This window comes from Arabidopsis lyrata (genome assembly GCF_000004255.2).
Source record: "Arabidopsis lyrata subsp. lyrata unplaced genomic scaffold ARALYscaffold_6, whole genome shotgun sequence".
Lineage (NCBI taxonomy): Eukaryota > Viridiplantae > Streptophyta > Magnoliopsida > Brassicales > Brassicaceae > Arabidopsis > Arabidopsis lyrata.
Window position 1 is genome coordinate 19,230,702 of NW_003302550.1, and position 17,353 is coordinate 19,248,054.

Consider the following 17,353-nt stretch of genomic DNA (forward strand, 5'->3'; position numbering starts at 1 on the left):
GTTTGTAGAGAGTTGACCACACATTTTCGGTTCGATTTGGATACCCATGGATATTCGGTTCAGTTTCGTTCGGTTCGGTTATTAACCATATCCAGTAGATAGTGTTACTGAGATCCATTCGGGTATGTAGTAGTATCGAGAACCGAACCGAAACTCTTTTCGGTTCGGTTCGGTTTGGTTTTTCGGTTCCAACAAAGTCTATCAAACTATTGCCTAAGGAAAACCATTTTAGTGTGGTTGATTTAACTAAGGCTATGAGAACAACATCCACCAACCTTTCTAATCCCATAGAGAATGCTTGAAATAAAGTATTTAATGGAGTTCTGACCAATTGGTTTTGTTGTGTAAAAAAGAGGATATAGTTCCTCAGAAATATCATGCATGGATCCTTGCTTCTAATCAACTTGATCCCTTCATAAATAGTTCAATAGTGAATTGTATGATGTGTGGTGTAAGACTATCCCCAATAGCCTATGATCAATCTCCTAAGGCCACTTCAAGAACGATGGACAACTTAATAGTCTCTCTGTTTCACAAAGAGTGTTCTAGCATTTTTCACACAAATTAAGAAAAGTTAACAAATTTTATTTCTATTTCTTATTAATACACTAAATAATACACTCTTTCTAATTAAAAAGCTAAAATAGTAGGGATAAAAAAGAGAATTAGTCTTAAAAACTGCATTGAAAACACAAAACTACACTCTTTATGAAACGAGATTAAAATCTTAAAACGATACTCTTTGTGAAACGGAGGGAGTAGCATTCATTAAGCATGATTTGCAAGTTGCATAACTTTGTTTGTTGATTTCTCTCGTTATAGATTGTTTTTTTCTTCAATTATCAAAATAAAAACTAAAATTGTGGGTCTACTGTAAAACATGATGGCCTATTTTTACTAGATTTAGTTCAACTATTATTTATATAATTGTGGGTCTACTGTAAAACATGATGGCCTATTTTTGCTCTTGGACTAAACTTTTGTGATAAATATGAGACACTAATATGTTTTTTTTTTTTGGTCTAATTTTATAGTATTTGTGCCCAACAAATCACAATACTTAGAAGAACTCACTTTGTATGATGAAATCACGGACGGTTCATGGTCGTATAACACTTGGAAAATAGTTGTTTTAATGGATGAATGATAAGTCCTGTTATACCAGAACTTGGCCCAAGGCAACACTGAACTCCACTGCTGTAGTATGTTTTGAACGAAACATCGAAAAAATTGTTCAATGCAATATTAACAACCTCCGTGTATCCATCTGATTGTGAGTGATAACTTGATGATACATGCAGGTACCCGCCAATTTCTAGATTATCGCCAAAATAAACTCACAAAAATTCACAATCATGACATTCCAAATAGACTTATGACAATGTCTATAAACTTTGTTGCAATCATCTTAGCAATGTAAAGATGCCACAAAAGAACCAAGAGCTACCTAAAATGAGAGCTAATCTTTTGTCTTTCTCAATACTCTCAAGATTTTGCAACCTATAGCAATATCAACAAAAAGTCTCTTTTACAAATGTATCAGCTTGGCTCACGAACAAAATCTTCAAATGTATTTGTTACATTTCTATCAAATGTTCCATCGTCATCTTCTCATGTCTTTATTCTTATGGGTCTCCAACGAATGTGTTGACCTCAACCTTCAAAGATGAATAACAAATTTAGCCGTTTATAAAAAATCAACATCTAATAATAAATAAAAGTTTCCAATTTCAATATGTATTTTATGTATCTACAAGACTACATGTACATATTGTTTCCAAAACAATTTCATATATGTTCAATGGATGGTATATATGTTTGTACGAGCTTTGCTTAGCCTTTAAAATTTTCTTTAATTGTGATTTTTTTCCAGTTCATATTTATATTATCAAAAGAGAAATAAATTTGGACCATTGTCCAAATTTATAGACTTAATTGTTTCAATTGCCATTGAAATTATGTTTACAATGAGTTTAATTGCAATTAGAAATGGTAAATTTAGAATTACAATAATTGAAATAAAAATCAATTTTATTTTGATTTTAACTAATTAATTTATTTAAGGAAATATTCAAAATTCTATCTCCTCTAATTTTGTCAACACAAATATTTATTTTAATTAGTTTAGAGATACTTCTTCTCATCTTTTTTGACCACATTTTTAAGACATTTGAATTAATAAATAGTTCATCTAACATATATAAATCTAGATTATTTTGAGCATATGTTGTGATATGAATTTTTAAAAATGGACATAATTTCCCGAATCGATCATATTTTAAAACATTTGAGTTAATAAAAAAAAATTGCATTTTGATTGAATTTTAAAGAAGAGACATAATTTACTTAATTAGTGAAGAACATAAGTGTGAAATAAATGTCTCACGTCGATTAAACATTTTGGGTGATGGTTCAAATACATATTATATATATATATATATATATATATAAACTAAATTGATTTTAAATCTGAATGATCCGGAAACTCTGATTTAATATGCAGCAAAATTTTAATAAACTTTTATTCGGTTTTTTTTATTGAACCGCAATAAATATTCATAAATATGTTTTCTAAATATATCAAAAAATTTATTTGCTAAGATATTTTTTTGTCAAACCTCATAAACATATATATCTAATAAAAATTAAGATACCAAAAATTTTTTTTATGGTGTGGGTTTTTTTATTCTTTTACCTAAACGGCAGTGCGACTAAATAAAAGTCGCATTTTTCAAACATTTTATAGTCGCTAATAAATAAGTTCACCTGAAATTGAAATCAGACTGAGAAGGTGGAATCTACGCGCTTCCATCGCGAGTGGTGTAAACCATAATCTATTACATAAAAATGGATAGAAAAGAGAACAATGACGTTAAAGCAATGTTTCTCTGTTACGCGCTGACGCATATCTAACCTTTTTGGTTCTGTACTATCTTTATCTTAAGTCAAATGTTAGGAAAGTATCTTAATCAGACGGTTAGGGTTCTTTATTAATTACTAGCCGCAATTTTTTTATTGAAACAAATAAATAAAAAATAATCCAAGAACAACAGAGAAATAAAAAATTCAATTTTTTTATTGAATTTAATTATTAATCTACATATACATTTTAGCAGTACTTTTTTGCTTTAATTCTTTTGGATGCGGGTTTGACCCGGTTTTAGTCTGTTCGGATCTTGGATAAGCAATTTTAGGGATGTTGTCTTAATTACAAACTGATAAATGAAGCCATGTTGTCTTTAATTCATCTACTTATTCCGTTTAATGTTTCTTTAATTACAAAGAAGTTACCTATTTTAATGGTAAATAATCTTTCATATTAATGACCCTAATAAATAGCCAATTTTAATGGAAAATCGTTTTTCAATATTTATGCTCATAATAAATATCCAGATTTTAACAATAAATATATTATGAAATTATAAAGAAAAATGTATTTATTTTTTAACAGTATATATATATATATATATATATATATATATTATGTTAATAAATTTGTGTAAATACTCCAATAATAAGCTACATCATTTTTCTTTTACAATAACAGATTAAATATAGGCAATTCCCCATTTAAATTGCAATAAATTTAAAATCAAAATAACAATTAATATATACATTCATAAGGAAATCATAATAAAATATGTTTATTTGAAGATTATATATCCTAATCTTCACATAATCCGTAATTATGTTTTTGATATATTTGAATATCTAATATTAAATTTCTAAAGGATTCTCAAAATATTTTTTATAATAAATATTGTTTTTACGAATAATATTTTGTTTTGTTATAAAAAGTAATATTTGTTATTTTTCTAAATTATTTTTGTAATTAAATTACATAAATATTAATAATAATTTGTCTACACCATCAAATGAAAATAGTTATATAATCTTTTATTTAATATTACGTAATATATATATATATATATATATATATATATATATATATATATATATATATATATTTTGGTAATATTTTATGATGTAATATTTTATGATGTGGGTGAACAAATTATTTTCGTATTTATGTAAACAAAACAATAAAATCTAAATTAGTTTAAAATTTGAGATACTATAATCCCAAAAATAAAACTAATTGGAAACTAATCGCAACAATCATTCTACATAAATGGCATATTCTTTACAATATTACTAAATCGCATTTACTGCATTATTCGTTTCCAATTATGATTACAAATCTTTGATTAATTTAATGGTATTAAACTCATATCTACATATATATTTTTACAGGTTTTATTTGCTTTTAATCATTTGGATCCGGGTTTTACCCGGTTTAAACCTATTCGGATCTAGAATAAGAGATTTAAGGAATATTATAATAAAAACGACATTTAAGACTAAATTAAACATACAATTCGTTTTAATCTTATTTCCTTAACTACTTCCCACATTAATTGGTTCTATTCCTTTTTTATCAATAGTAGCATTAAAGATTTTCCGTTTACGAATCTTGCAAAAATCTCTGCTTAGTCCACGATTAGTTTCTAAAATAAAATCTCCGAGATATTTGATAGCATTTAATTAATACCAAATTATCATTTAATTCTACATATCTCTAACCAAAAAAACGTTATTAATATAGATAATTACACATATATTTATGTTTCCTTATTCCTTAACTTCTTCCCATATTAATAGGCTATATTACTCTTTATCTTGAGATGATTTTCGAATATTTATGCCATCTTAACTAATTACCATATATCATCTATATTCTCTTTATATTATGCAATAAAATATTTTTAAAACATAATTATGGCTAATTAAATTCTTTCCATTATATGGTTCCCTTCTCTAATTGAATCCATAATTCCCGCCCAAGAAAATCTCAACGATGATACCATAATTATATACTCTTCGATATTTTTCTTAACATTTGATTTTAAGAAACAAAGTTATGACTATAATTATTTTTTTTAATTCGGTTTAATGTGATTTCCTAAACTAATTACCACATTAATCGGCTCTATTCCTTTTAAATGGTTGCTTAGCTTTTTTGTAAGATTCTCTGCAAAACCAAATCATTTACAATCTTTTTCAAATAAATTTTGTTATATAACGATTTCCTAATCTTTCCTTAAACATATCCTAAACTTTCGTTGTATATAATATCTTTGATTTTCTACTTTCTCTCCAAGATATTATCAAACTACCTTAACAATAAACCTAGATGCCTACCTACCCTATAAATACCACAGTTTTACTCGATTAGAAGACTCATCAAACAAATACCTCTTCTTACCCATTCCAATCTTTATTTGTTATATGAACTTTCATTTTTCTGATTCATGAATTTAATAAACATTTGATGTCTTGCGCAGATAATCCTATACAAGATGAGCAACCCATTGATGATTGCCATTATCAAGAGCATATGCTTTAAATTTACGTCAGATTCTTTCATATGGTTAGTTTTTTTTATTCACCCTATTTTTTCTAGGTAAATCTTCATGTTTAATGATAATCTTAATATATATATATAAGATAACTACAGTTTGATAGCATTGATTTTTAAAAAACTTAAAAGAAAAAATAAAAAACGAAAATACAAACTATAACCCAAATGTTTTGAATTCCACTCATGCTTACAAATGAGATCAACAATTTCATACATCCAAATTGTAAGACATATATAATTGATTGTAAATTTTATTACTGTAATAATTCTTATTAAAGTATACTTATTAAACTCATAAACTCTAATTTCTATAGTATATAGTATAAATGTGGATCCAAATATTTAAAATTTATTAAAAAATTAAATATTATAATTATTTAAACTTTTAAAAAAGTCTAACTTTATTAAACGTTTTAATTATTTATAATATTATAACTTTTATGAAGTTTCAAATATTATAAATATTTGAATTTTATAAGAATTTATAAGTAGTTTAAACATTATAAATATTTATAAAAGATATTAATATGAGACGGTATACTACGGGTGAAATCCTAGATATAACAATCAAAATACAATTATGAAGTTTGGGTCATATTAAAACTTTTATGAAGTTTCAAATATTAGAAATATTTGAACTTTATAAAAAAAATTACAAAAATGATGTTTAATTTCACGGGACGGGGTTATATAGTGGGACGGATTTAGATCGATATTAATACGGGATGGTATATTACGGGTAAAATCCTAGAATTAGCGATCAAAATACAATTATACAATCTTAAACACTAAATAAAACAAATACAACTTAAATTTTGATTTTTTAGTTATAAAATATTGACATGCGGTTTACCATATATCTATAGATCATTCTAAAAAAATCATTTTTTTATTTAGAGAAAATATAGACCCGCGGTGTACCGCGGGTTAATATCTAGTTAAAAAAAAATAAAACAGAGCAAGAAACAAAAAAAAAATGTAAAGAAAGAGAAAAAAAACTTTTGTAGTCTTGTCTATTGAAACCAGAGAAAAGCCAAAGGGGGGATGCAATCAACATCCGTCGGTAGTAGCGGCGGTGGTGATGACGGAGGAGGTGGCAGAGGAGGAGGAGGAGGAGGGCTGAGTCGAAGTGGACTATCTCGGATACGTTCAGCTCCAGCGACTTGGCTTGAGGCTTTACTTGAGGAAGATGAAGAAGAGTCTTTGAAACCTAATCTTGGTCTCACCGATTTGCTTACGGGGAACTCGAACGATTTACCGACAAGTCGTAGTTCGTTCGAGTTCCCGATTCCGGTTGAGCAAGGTTTGTATCAGCAAGGTGGGTTTCACCGACAGAATAGTACTCCGGCGGATTTTCTTAGTGGTTCTGATGGATTTATCCAGAGCTTTGGGATTCCGGCGAATTACGATTACTTATCGGGGAATATCGATGTTTCTCCGGGAAGTAAGCGGTCTAGAGAAATGGAAGCACTCTTCTCTTCTCCTGAGTTTACTTCTCAAATGGTAAAAGATATATGTTCTATTAATCATTTGAGTCAACCAAAAGTAGTTCTTAAAATTAGGGTTTTTTAGTTTACCAAAAATAGGAAGGACTTAACTGAATTAGTACTTGTTTTAGTTTTGTCAAGTTGTTTGAAATTGTAGTTAAATTGCTGACTAATGTTCTCGATATTGAAAAGACCAGTCTTGTCTTAAAATTGACAACTTGTGTTTTTCTGAACCAAACTCAGCAAGTTGCAGTTTCTATTTTAACCCAAAAAAAAATGTGGCAGTTTTTATTTCTCTTTTTGTTGTTGCCTCTGTTGCTTTGATGTGTGAATGTGAACATTAAAGAAAGCTCATAAGGGTAACTTGTTGAGAAGAACATAAGGCCACATGATGATATATACTTCTTTGTTCATGTTGATTTTGGTGGCTGATGTGTAAATATGTATTGATCTTCCTCATCGTTAGGATTGTGTTACTATACTTGATACACAACTTGGATTATATATGTAACCTATGTTATGTATTGAGTGATGTTGATTAAGGTTTCAGGCTTAGTGCTGATTGCCTCTTTTCGGGTTTTTTTCTGGAAGTAGAAAGGAGAGCAAAGCAGTGGTCAAGTTCCTGCCGGGGTATCAGGCATGACAGATATGAACATGGAGAACCTTATGGAGGACTCTGTTGCTTTTAGGGTTCGTGCTAAACGCGGTTGTGCAACTCATCCCCGAAGCATCGCCGAGAGGGTAAAAAATATTCAATCTTTATTTTAAATTTGTGAAGTTTAATGATAAAGTGGTTTTATCTTAAAATTCAATTCGTTGAAGTTTAGTGATACAACTTTTATATTTACTTTCAATTCACGGATGTTCAATGATTCACTGTATGCTTCATTGAACAGAGAATTGTTCTGTTCTGGTCAGCGATTTATGTCTACCTTTCATTGTGTAGGTACGAAGGACGCGGATTAGTGATCGGATAAGGAAGCTACAAGAGCTTGTACCTAACATGGACAAGGTAATATCTTTTTCAGCGTATATATAATCTGATGATCTCGAATGTCTTACACAATAATATTGACTAGAAATGGGTCAAAGATTATATATGCTTAAATCAAGTGTAGAAGTTAGAGGTTAATAGGTTAGCCGTATAGAAGACAAATTAAATATGACTGTTGATGGTTTTGATGCAACTTCAGAGACACGGTTCTCAGCTCCGCAACTTAAGTAATTTACAAACTGTGGTTTAAACTATTAAAACCCAATGGGAAGGATCTTGATATCGACTCGAATTGTTGTCACCTCGATCAAATATGTATGAATTTGGTTTCATCTCTATAGATTATGAACAACTGATGATAACTTCGGTTTCTGGCATATATAAAGATCTTGAATCTACGCTGTGTGTATATCGGTTTACTTTTTGTCTTTGTTGCAGCAAACCAACACTGCAGACATGTTAGAAGAAGCTGTAGAATACGTGAAAGTTCTTCAAAGGCAGATTCAGGTAAATTATCTAAGTTAATATGTATGTGCGCATAAAACCTTCAAGAAGAATCCAATAGTAAAATTGATTAGTCAAAAAAGTATTTAGTAAAAAGAGTTCTTAATATTGAACTATACATTTTGAGTTTGTTTTACTTGGTGTGAAAAATTTAGGAGTTAACAGAAGAACAGAAGAGGTGCACATGCATACCAAAAGAAGAATAATAAGGTTTGCTCCTGATTTGTTTTATATCTGCTAAATGGCAATGATCTGATCGAAAAAAATCGAAAGATGATCTTTTTGCTCGAATTAGATGGATGTCAGGTTGAAAAGTATATTATTTGATAAAATGGATGTAGGTGTAAAATAAAAATTTTGTACAATAATGAAGAAAGTTCAAAAAAATTAATGAAAACATATATTCTTTATAACATTAGTGAAATGACTTTTGAGGATATTTTTATTTTACTTTTCATGTTGTTTGAAAGATTATAGTAAAGTATTTTTTAAAAGTTTAGGGATGTTGATGTTATCTATAAAACTCATTCAAAATAAATAGTTGCTGCTTATAATACTAGATTACTAACCATCATGGAATAAGAATGCTTTGTGGTGCAACCAATCCGGAAGGATAGAGTTTACAAACGAGGACAGAGTTGCTCGAGTTTTGTCGAACGGGCAAGACAAGCTAGCGGCTCTGTGTTTATTGCAATGAAGAAAAAAACTTATAGCGAAAGAAGGAAAAGACTTTGAGGAGCTTTAATCATCTTACTAAAGCCGCTCCACATAGTTTCGAAAAGGAATTAATCAACATACCACATTACCGAAAGTACTGTCAGCAATTCTGAGTGTAAAGACATCAAACATATTCCAAATCCTTTCAAACCAATTAGATGAATATGGTTTAAGCCATCAATCAAAACCAAACTGGCTGCGCATTTAGGTTTAATTTGTTTCCATGAACTATCAACTTGAAAACAAAGAACAAGGGAGTTCAAAACATAGGAGGGATGATAAGCTCTGGAACGACTTCCATGCCTTCACGAACATGCCTGGCTAACGACTCGCATCCAAACTTCGTGTTCATCTCCCGCTCACAAAATATTTTGTTAAGGAGATCTGGCTGCTACATATTTAGTTATATCCATCGTTTTCTAGTTATACCAAGCTAACTAAGGGTAGAAACCACTACGTTCCCTTGTTCCATCTTGGTTTAGAACTCTCCAAAATAGAAAGTCCAAATTCACCACATGTGCTGAGGGAAATGAGTCAGTATTATACTTCTTTGTCTCAGTTACGAGCTAGTCAACTAAAATGGTGAAACTATGGTTGTTGATGGTTATTTTCATACTTAATTAGATCTTGAATTCGTTTTATGTTCCACCATTTAGTCTCTTGGTCAATCAATGAGTCAACACTAAAATGGGGATATCAATCTTGTAGTTAACAAGAAAATTCTTACAATAAATTCTGAAAATGATAGTCTTGCTATTATTCTTGTTTGATTGTCCCGCTATAACATTAATCAAACTATAGCATATAGAACTTATCACACGGATTGTTTCGTCCCATTCAACCATTTTTGGAACTTTGCCTAAATTTTTGAATATAGAGTCTATAATAAAGTTAAACATTACAATGACATGTAGGCCTCATATTTTTACCAAAGATACAAAGTCAAATTTTCAAAGATACCCACAAAAAAAGTTTTTCTTTTTCTGTTTTTTGTTTTGTTTTAAATTTAATCTTCACCGACATATATATAAGGTTTATATGATAGCTAAATAAGACCACATATTTTCCCACTGGTTCTATGCCCACTACTGTTATAACAACGACTTTTTTTTATATGTTGAAAGTATACTGAAAGATGAAACCATAGTTGTTGCTATTGGTGAAAACAAGGACATTTGTGAAGTTTGTCTTTATAAACAAGGAGGGATATTTTGTCAATATCAAACTTCAAAAAATCACTAAACAGAGAAATGGAAGAGAAGAGAGCTTTGTTAAAGTTAAAACCCTTCAAATTATGCTTTTTTTTTTTTCTCGCGCAAACTCCCAACTATTTTATTATTTAATATTTTTAGAAAATTTTACGGACTCGGATATCCAAAAACAACGGATCCGGATACTTTCAAGGTTCAACACCCAAGCATTGTAACAAACGGAAGAACAAGCTAGGGTTCTAAAAGTTAAAACTATGGAGCCATCAAGGATGAGAAAAATCCAGAGAACAACACAATCTTCAGATGATAATGATAGATCTCAAAGAGAGCATATTCCTCTCGATTTAATCGTGGAGATATTCTCAAGACTGCCATCAAAATCGATTGTGAGATTTAGGTCCGTTTCTAAGCTCTGGTCTTCAACCACCACCACTCCATATTTCACCAGCTCTGTCGTGACACGGTCCTTGTCATCGCGGCCTTGTGTTCTGCTAAACTTCAGAAAAGACGACAAGCTGTTCTGTTTTGCGTCTCCAGTACACCAGAAGAAGACTTGTCCTAGAGTGGAGAATTTTCAATTTACAATCCCCAATAATGGTAAACTTCAACGTTATGAATCCGTCCACGGCTTGATTTACTTGGAAACTTCTACAAATGTCATGTTTATTAGAAACCCTATCATGAAAACCTTCTACACGTTACCGAAACTTGATAGCAACGAAGGCAGACCCCTAACGGGATTTTTGGGATATGATCCGATCAACGGTAAGTACAAAGTACTATGCATACTTAAAGAGAGAAACAAGATTGGGATTCTTACATTGGGAGCACAAGAATCATGGAGAATATTAACTAAAGGCTTCCTTAGTCATTACAAAGTGACAGGTTGTGCAAAATGCATTGATGGAGTCATCTACTATGAAGGTTCTTTTGGTGATGGTTTAAGACAAGAGCTTGCCATAATGAGTTTTGATCTAAGATCTGAAAAGTTCAGTTTGATTAAACATCCGAAGAAAAATAGCATAGCTACATTTTGGTCATGTTATGAGGGGAGATTAGCTTTGGTAAGTTCCATTGCTTCTGGAGTTGAATTATGGATTTTGGAGGATGCTGAGAATCACAAACAATGGATATCTAAACAATTTCCTTCACATCGTGAATTCATCAAAGGGAGATGGAAGTTGAAGGGTGTTACTCATACTGGTGAATTCATTTACACATCTTATAGATCTTATTTACTTACGGTTTCAGAAAGGATTTTATATCATTGGTTCCGTATTTTGTATGTTGATCCGAAGAGAAACAGTATGAGGGTAGTTATGTATGGAGGAATTGCCGTTGACGATATTAGGCGACTTGATGAAGTTGGATCTGATCTTATGAAAGGCTTGACTGTCATACCAAGTCACATTGAGATTTGAGGGTCTGATCACCATGTTGTTGTAAGAGTTTTCTTCATTTTTCTTTTGTTCAAGTTATGCAAATTTTGTTAAGAGTTTTTCTTTTAATTACTGACTCACTGAATCCAATTGAGGGATTTTGTCATGATATAATAAATTCCTTAAAATATCGTGGTAGTGAAGTAATACCTGACTCTGACCCAAGAACATCACTAAAATGTTTAGCTTAGTCTTCTATATTGGTTCTACCTTCTTACATAAAACTATATTTAGATAATGTTCTTGAATAAATATACCTCATGAGCAGAACTCAAGAAAATATATTTTGTTTTTATATAATTAGTTCCTTAATCGCAACATGTTTTTATGTGGATACTGCTTACGTACGCACAAAATATACAATTTACAAACACAACTCATCCGCAGAACTCAAGAACATACTTTTCTTGATTATAAATATGTATCCGCACAAGCAAGAAAACTTCATAAAGAAAATGAACGTGTGTGAGTATATCTAGGAGAGAAGATACGTGGTAGGGGGCCTAAACATCACCAAGCTGCTTGAAGTATGATTCATTACTATATATAGCTGCTTGAAAGAGGATCTCAGAGTATTCCTCACTCATTGACTCTATCACTTGTAGATTCAACAGTTGAGCAGTGAAGACCCTATCGTTTGCTAGTAGATTACTGTAGTACTCTCAACTTCTTGTATATAGAGATCTCTGTAACAGGTTTTTGTGATCTGGTTCTCTACTTCAGCACACTGGCCCTTAAGTTTCTTGGAAGGCAGTCTGCTTACCTAATGTTCGTCTTGGCTTTAGAAATCACAGAATCACCAAGAAGCTCAGCAAAGCTTAAACGGCTTATGAATTTTCAACAACATGCTTTCACAACAGCACCTCCTCAACTGTGGCTGAGGTTTTCAAGTCGACTTGGCAGAGAATAGAGGAAAGGTTTGCTCTTTGGTTCACTACTTATGCGTAAAAAAATGTTTTCTCGCCTCTCTGCTTCTGCTTCTGTTATAGTCTTTATTTATCTGTTCTTTTCCTTCTCAAGTCTCTATGCGCAAGTAAATGTAATTTAAACCGTTCATTTTTTTGGTAAATTAATTCACATGTAATCCAAAAAAAACAACATTGAAATATATTTAGGAATTTGAATCCCAGGTGAGTGTAGATGTATACTACAAATAGTTTTAAGATTCATATTTGAAGCCATCTCAAATATAAGTTTATGTTTATGACTAGTCTATTTTTAAATTGATCCGTCAAGTACTTTGCAGCCATCATTTTAGGTAAGAGAGAAAGATAGAATAACTAAGATAAGCAAAACAAAGATTACGAAGTACATGCATTGATGGATATTGAGATATGTATGATCTCTACTTCTTACTTTTAGAACGTTGAAACTTACACAAAGACTAGCTAGTATCAAGAAAAAAAAAGTTTACGATTTCATTGACGGGCGTAGAGTGAGCCGGTCACTTCAAACTGTCTGAGAACTCGCTTGAGTGAAGAAGATCGCTGGTCTGTGTTCAGGAATTCACTATAACAGTGAAAAGTACCTCTATGATATTTTTCCTTTGATGCAATTCAAACTCATCAGAACCATCTTCTTGTGCAATATCAGTATGACGAACTATACTTGCAGCCAGATTGAAAGCTCTAAAGGTATCTTCATATCCATACCAAATGAGGTAGGTTTTAACAAGCCATGAAAAAAGAAAGCTTTAGCACAAACAGAAACAAGAATTACAATTACAAACTGACAGAAAAAGACACTCACCCATTAGTGATGCTGCGAGACATGGGAATCTTTTTAATTTCAATTGACCAATGTGTTTGAGATCATTTTTTCAATTTTTGAAGTAATTGGCTACATTGAACAATTTATGTGCAATCATGCATGTAGTTTCTAGATTGAATTCCTCCTACTTGCATTCAAGTATGTTTGTGAGAGGTTATAAATGTTGTATGTGACTTCTGAATAAAAAAAACAACATTCTCCATCTCTTTGTATAAAGTCGCAAATCATCCAAGAAGTACGAACCCATTCAAATCTCACTAATCAAATGTTAACAAAATTAGAAATCATAGGAAACGAAAGACACAAAAAATTTGTTTAACATGTTCACTCCAATCGGTGTGATCAAATTCATTATACAAAAGTGTACAATCTCAAGTTTTATATGAGCGATGAGATTCAAGAATAAAGAAGAAGAGAATTAATCTTAAGATGATAGAATGTAAAAATCCTTATATCCATTTTTAACAACAAACTCTCTAAATCATATGGAGTATTTTAATTCTTCTTCAATGTTCACTTCGAATCACCAAATTGGGTGAACCAACCCAACTCCAATCTAACAGTCAAAAAAGAATTAAATCAAATAAGCTTTAGAAAATTTAACAAAAGAAATTAAATAATTTTAAATATTTGATATATACATTATTTATATATATATATATATATATATATATATATATATATATATTGATAAATATATTTAATGACATTGTAGTCCTAAACTAATAAGTAAAAATTACAAAAAAAAAAAAAAATAGTTTGATTATTCAGGGGATGTATTCAACAAAACTTTTTAAGTGGTTTGTCTTAACAAATCATATGTTATTCAATCATGGATTTAAAAAACGTTTTCTAAAATATACTGTTATTAAACTAGTGATTTGAAAAAATAATTTACATTCCAGTATTATTGAAAACATTTAAAAGCATTAGATTCGTAATGAATTTAAGGTATTAGTTTTGAGGATTTCCTTATTTGAAAACACATAAATCTAAATAACATGATTTTAAGTGTAATTTGGGAGGATTTTCTATCAAACAATAACAACTACTCTAAATTCACTTAAAATCATCAAAATCATAAAACTCAAATCGTTTAAAACATAGGGTTGCATACACCTTAAAACTTGCAACTTATATATTGGTTGGTTGTTTTTTCTTATAGCCGATTGTTTTAAGAAAAATTATATACCTTATACATATATTAATAAAATTAAAAATATTTAAAACTATAAACTATAATTTTGTTGTGAAAGTGTGTTGTATATATATTCAACGGAAAGTCGGCCATTTCATACCCAACCTAAACAGCAGTGTTCTATTCATACATTACAGTTTACTATGTGCCAATACATACCCAACCTTTTAAAATATTCAAATTTCATACTCAAATTTATTAAATCGTGTGAAATCACACATCTTTTGTCTATACTGCTGACGTGGATGGCACGTCCTTCATGACGTCGTTGCCACGTCATCATCATTTTAAACAAAATAAAAATTAATTTTTTTTCTTTTCTCATTTTTTTCTCCCCACTATCATCCGACATAACTGTGAAAAAATATATATATTTAATGTAAGAATTTAAAATCTTCTTTTCGAGAATTATAACCAATATTTCAACCTAATGTAATATTTAAATTGAGTTTATAAACCCAAAATTCAAAATTCTTCTTCTAAAAATCTTCAAATCACTTTTAGTGAAAAACATAAACCCGTACAATAATCTTTTATATTAATTGAAAGACATTTTTAAGTTGATAACAAAAAAAAGAGAACTTAATTACATATATTACCATTAAAATAATTGTATTTTAAGAACAAAATACAATTTCTTATCAATGGTAATATTGTCTTTGTATCTTAACTTTTTTTTTTATATATATGTATGTATATATATATATATATATATATATATATATATATATATATATTCAAACAACCCTAATTGCCAATGATAATTAATTTATAAGAAATTATATTTTGTTCTTAAAATACAATTATCAAATGACAATAAATGTAAACAATGTCTTTAAAGATTAATATATAAGATTATTGTAGGGTTAATGTTTTTTATTGAAAGCGATCTGAAGATTTTTAGACGAAGAATAACTCGGTTTAAATATTAGTTTCGGTTGAAATATTAGTTATAAGTCTCGCAAAGAAGATTTTAAATTCTTACATCAAATATATAATTTTTTTCACAGTTCCGTCGGATGATAGTGATGGAGAAAAAAATGAGAAAAAATAAATTAGTTTTTATTTTTGTTTAAAATGATGATGACGTGGCAACGACGTTATGAAGGACGTGGCAACCACGTCATCAACGACGTGGCGGCATCTACGTCAGCAGTAGAGACAAGAGATGTGTGATTTTACACGATTTGATAAGTTTGAGTATGAAATTTGATTTTTTTTAAAAGGTTGGATATGTATTGGCACAGAGTAAACTGTCATGTATGAATCGAACACTGCTGATTAGGTTGGGTATGAAACGGCGACTTTCCTATCTTCAACATGAGAGAATGCATCATTTAGTGGTGTGATCAAACCTTTTGTGTCTTTCTAACCCACATATAACAAATATTTCCTATAATTGGGCCTTAAAATAATAATAGTGAAGGCCCAATAACACCTAAAGATGCAGCGAATATTCTAGCCCTAGAATGTTCTTCAACAGAATTAGGGCTACAAATTTGTGCAGAGTATATATAACTCTTTTTGCCTCCTACGAGTCACAAGTAAGCAAAAAAATGGAGCAAACTTTCATCATGATCAAGCCTGACGGCGTCCAGAGAGGACTCGTAAGCTTCCCTTTCCCTCTTAATACATAAGAATCTTTATGTGACTTTGGTTTTGTTTTTTTCAGTTCTTTGGATTGTTTCTGCTTAAAAATCAAGACTTGACAAAGATTTGTATATGTTTTGTCCTTTTTTTTCAGATCGGTGAAGTCATCTCCAGGTTTGAGAAGAAGGGTTTCACTTTGAAAGGTAAGGATTTCGATTACCAAACTTATTAGATTGATCAGATAATTGTAGTAGGTTATGGTTTGTCTAGATTCTCTATGTTGTGTAATAGATTTTAGACTATAGTATCTGTGCCTAAGAATGAATTGTGGACATGTCTGAGGTTATGGTTATGCTTGGCTTGACAAAGATTATGTGTTGTGTAATAGATTTTGGATTTTAGTATCTGAGAATGTGTTGTGTGTACAGGTCTGAAGTTGATAAGTGTAGAGCGATCTTTTGCTGAGAAGCACTACGAGGACTTATCTTCAAAGCCTTTCTTCAGTGGACTTGTTGATTACATTGTGTCTGGCCCTGTTGTTGCCATGATCTGGGAAGGAAAGAATGTTGTGTTGACGGGAAGGAAGATTATCGGAGCTACCAACCCAGCAAACTCTGAGCCTGGAACTATCCGTGGGGACTTTGCTATTGACATTGGCAGGAATGTTATCCACGGGAGTGACGCTGTCGAGAGTGCGAGAAAGGAGATTGCTTTGTGGTTCCCTGATGGACCTGTCAACTGGCAGAGCAGTGTTCACCCTTGGATCTATGAATGATCTTGTTGATCTGTTGCTTTTTCAGTAGTGTGTTTTCGACATTATCGACATTGCTTGCTTTTTGATGATCAGACTTCTATATTTTAAGTTGAATCTTATTCTCCTCTACATTGCGTATTTGCTACATATGGATACAACAACTACTCAATATGATCTAAAAATAATCTTCCCTTCTGTTTCGTTTAGCTTAGCGGTTGATGGCAACATTAACTTCTACCATTGTGTTGTTCCACTTTATTTCTATCT

General features: G+C 30.6%; 3 protein-coding genes across 3 annotated transcripts; all 3 read left to right on the forward strand.

The window, feature by feature from the left end:
- Positions 1-6,402: 6,402 nt before the first annotated feature.
- Positions 6,403-8,846, forward strand: LOC9310632 (transcription factor bHLH81). The gene is made up of 5 exons (XM_002872393.2): positions 6,403-6,925; positions 7,504-7,650; positions 7,856-7,921; positions 8,342-8,410; positions 8,563-8,846. Exons 1-5 carry the CDS (start codon positions 6,467-6,469, stop codon positions 8,611-8,613), a joined length of 792 nt encoding a protein of 263 aa, XP_002872439.1. The 5' UTR covers positions 6,403-6,466; the 3' UTR covers positions 8,614-8,846.
- A 1,298-nt stretch (positions 8,847-10,144) lies between these two features.
- Positions 10,145-11,934, forward strand: LOC9308509 (putative F-box protein At4g09190). Its single transcript, XM_021023186.1, has one exon. The coding sequence runs from the start codon at positions 10,590-10,592 to the stop codon at positions 11,754-11,756; it is 1,167 nt and encodes a 388-aa protein (XP_020878845.1). The 5' UTR covers positions 10,145-10,589; the 3' UTR covers positions 11,757-11,934.
- A 4,285-nt stretch (positions 11,935-16,219) lies between these two features.
- Positions 16,220-17,281, forward strand: LOC9308510 (nucleoside diphosphate kinase 1). Its single transcript, XM_021021746.1, has 3 exons — positions 16,220-16,349; positions 16,487-16,535; positions 16,761-17,281. The coding sequence occupies exons 1-3, from the start codon at positions 16,299-16,301 to the stop codon at positions 17,105-17,107; spliced, it is 447 nt and encodes a 148-aa protein (XP_020877405.1). The 5' UTR covers positions 16,220-16,298; the 3' UTR covers positions 17,108-17,281.
- The last annotated feature ends 72 nt before the right edge of the window (positions 17,282-17,353 follow it).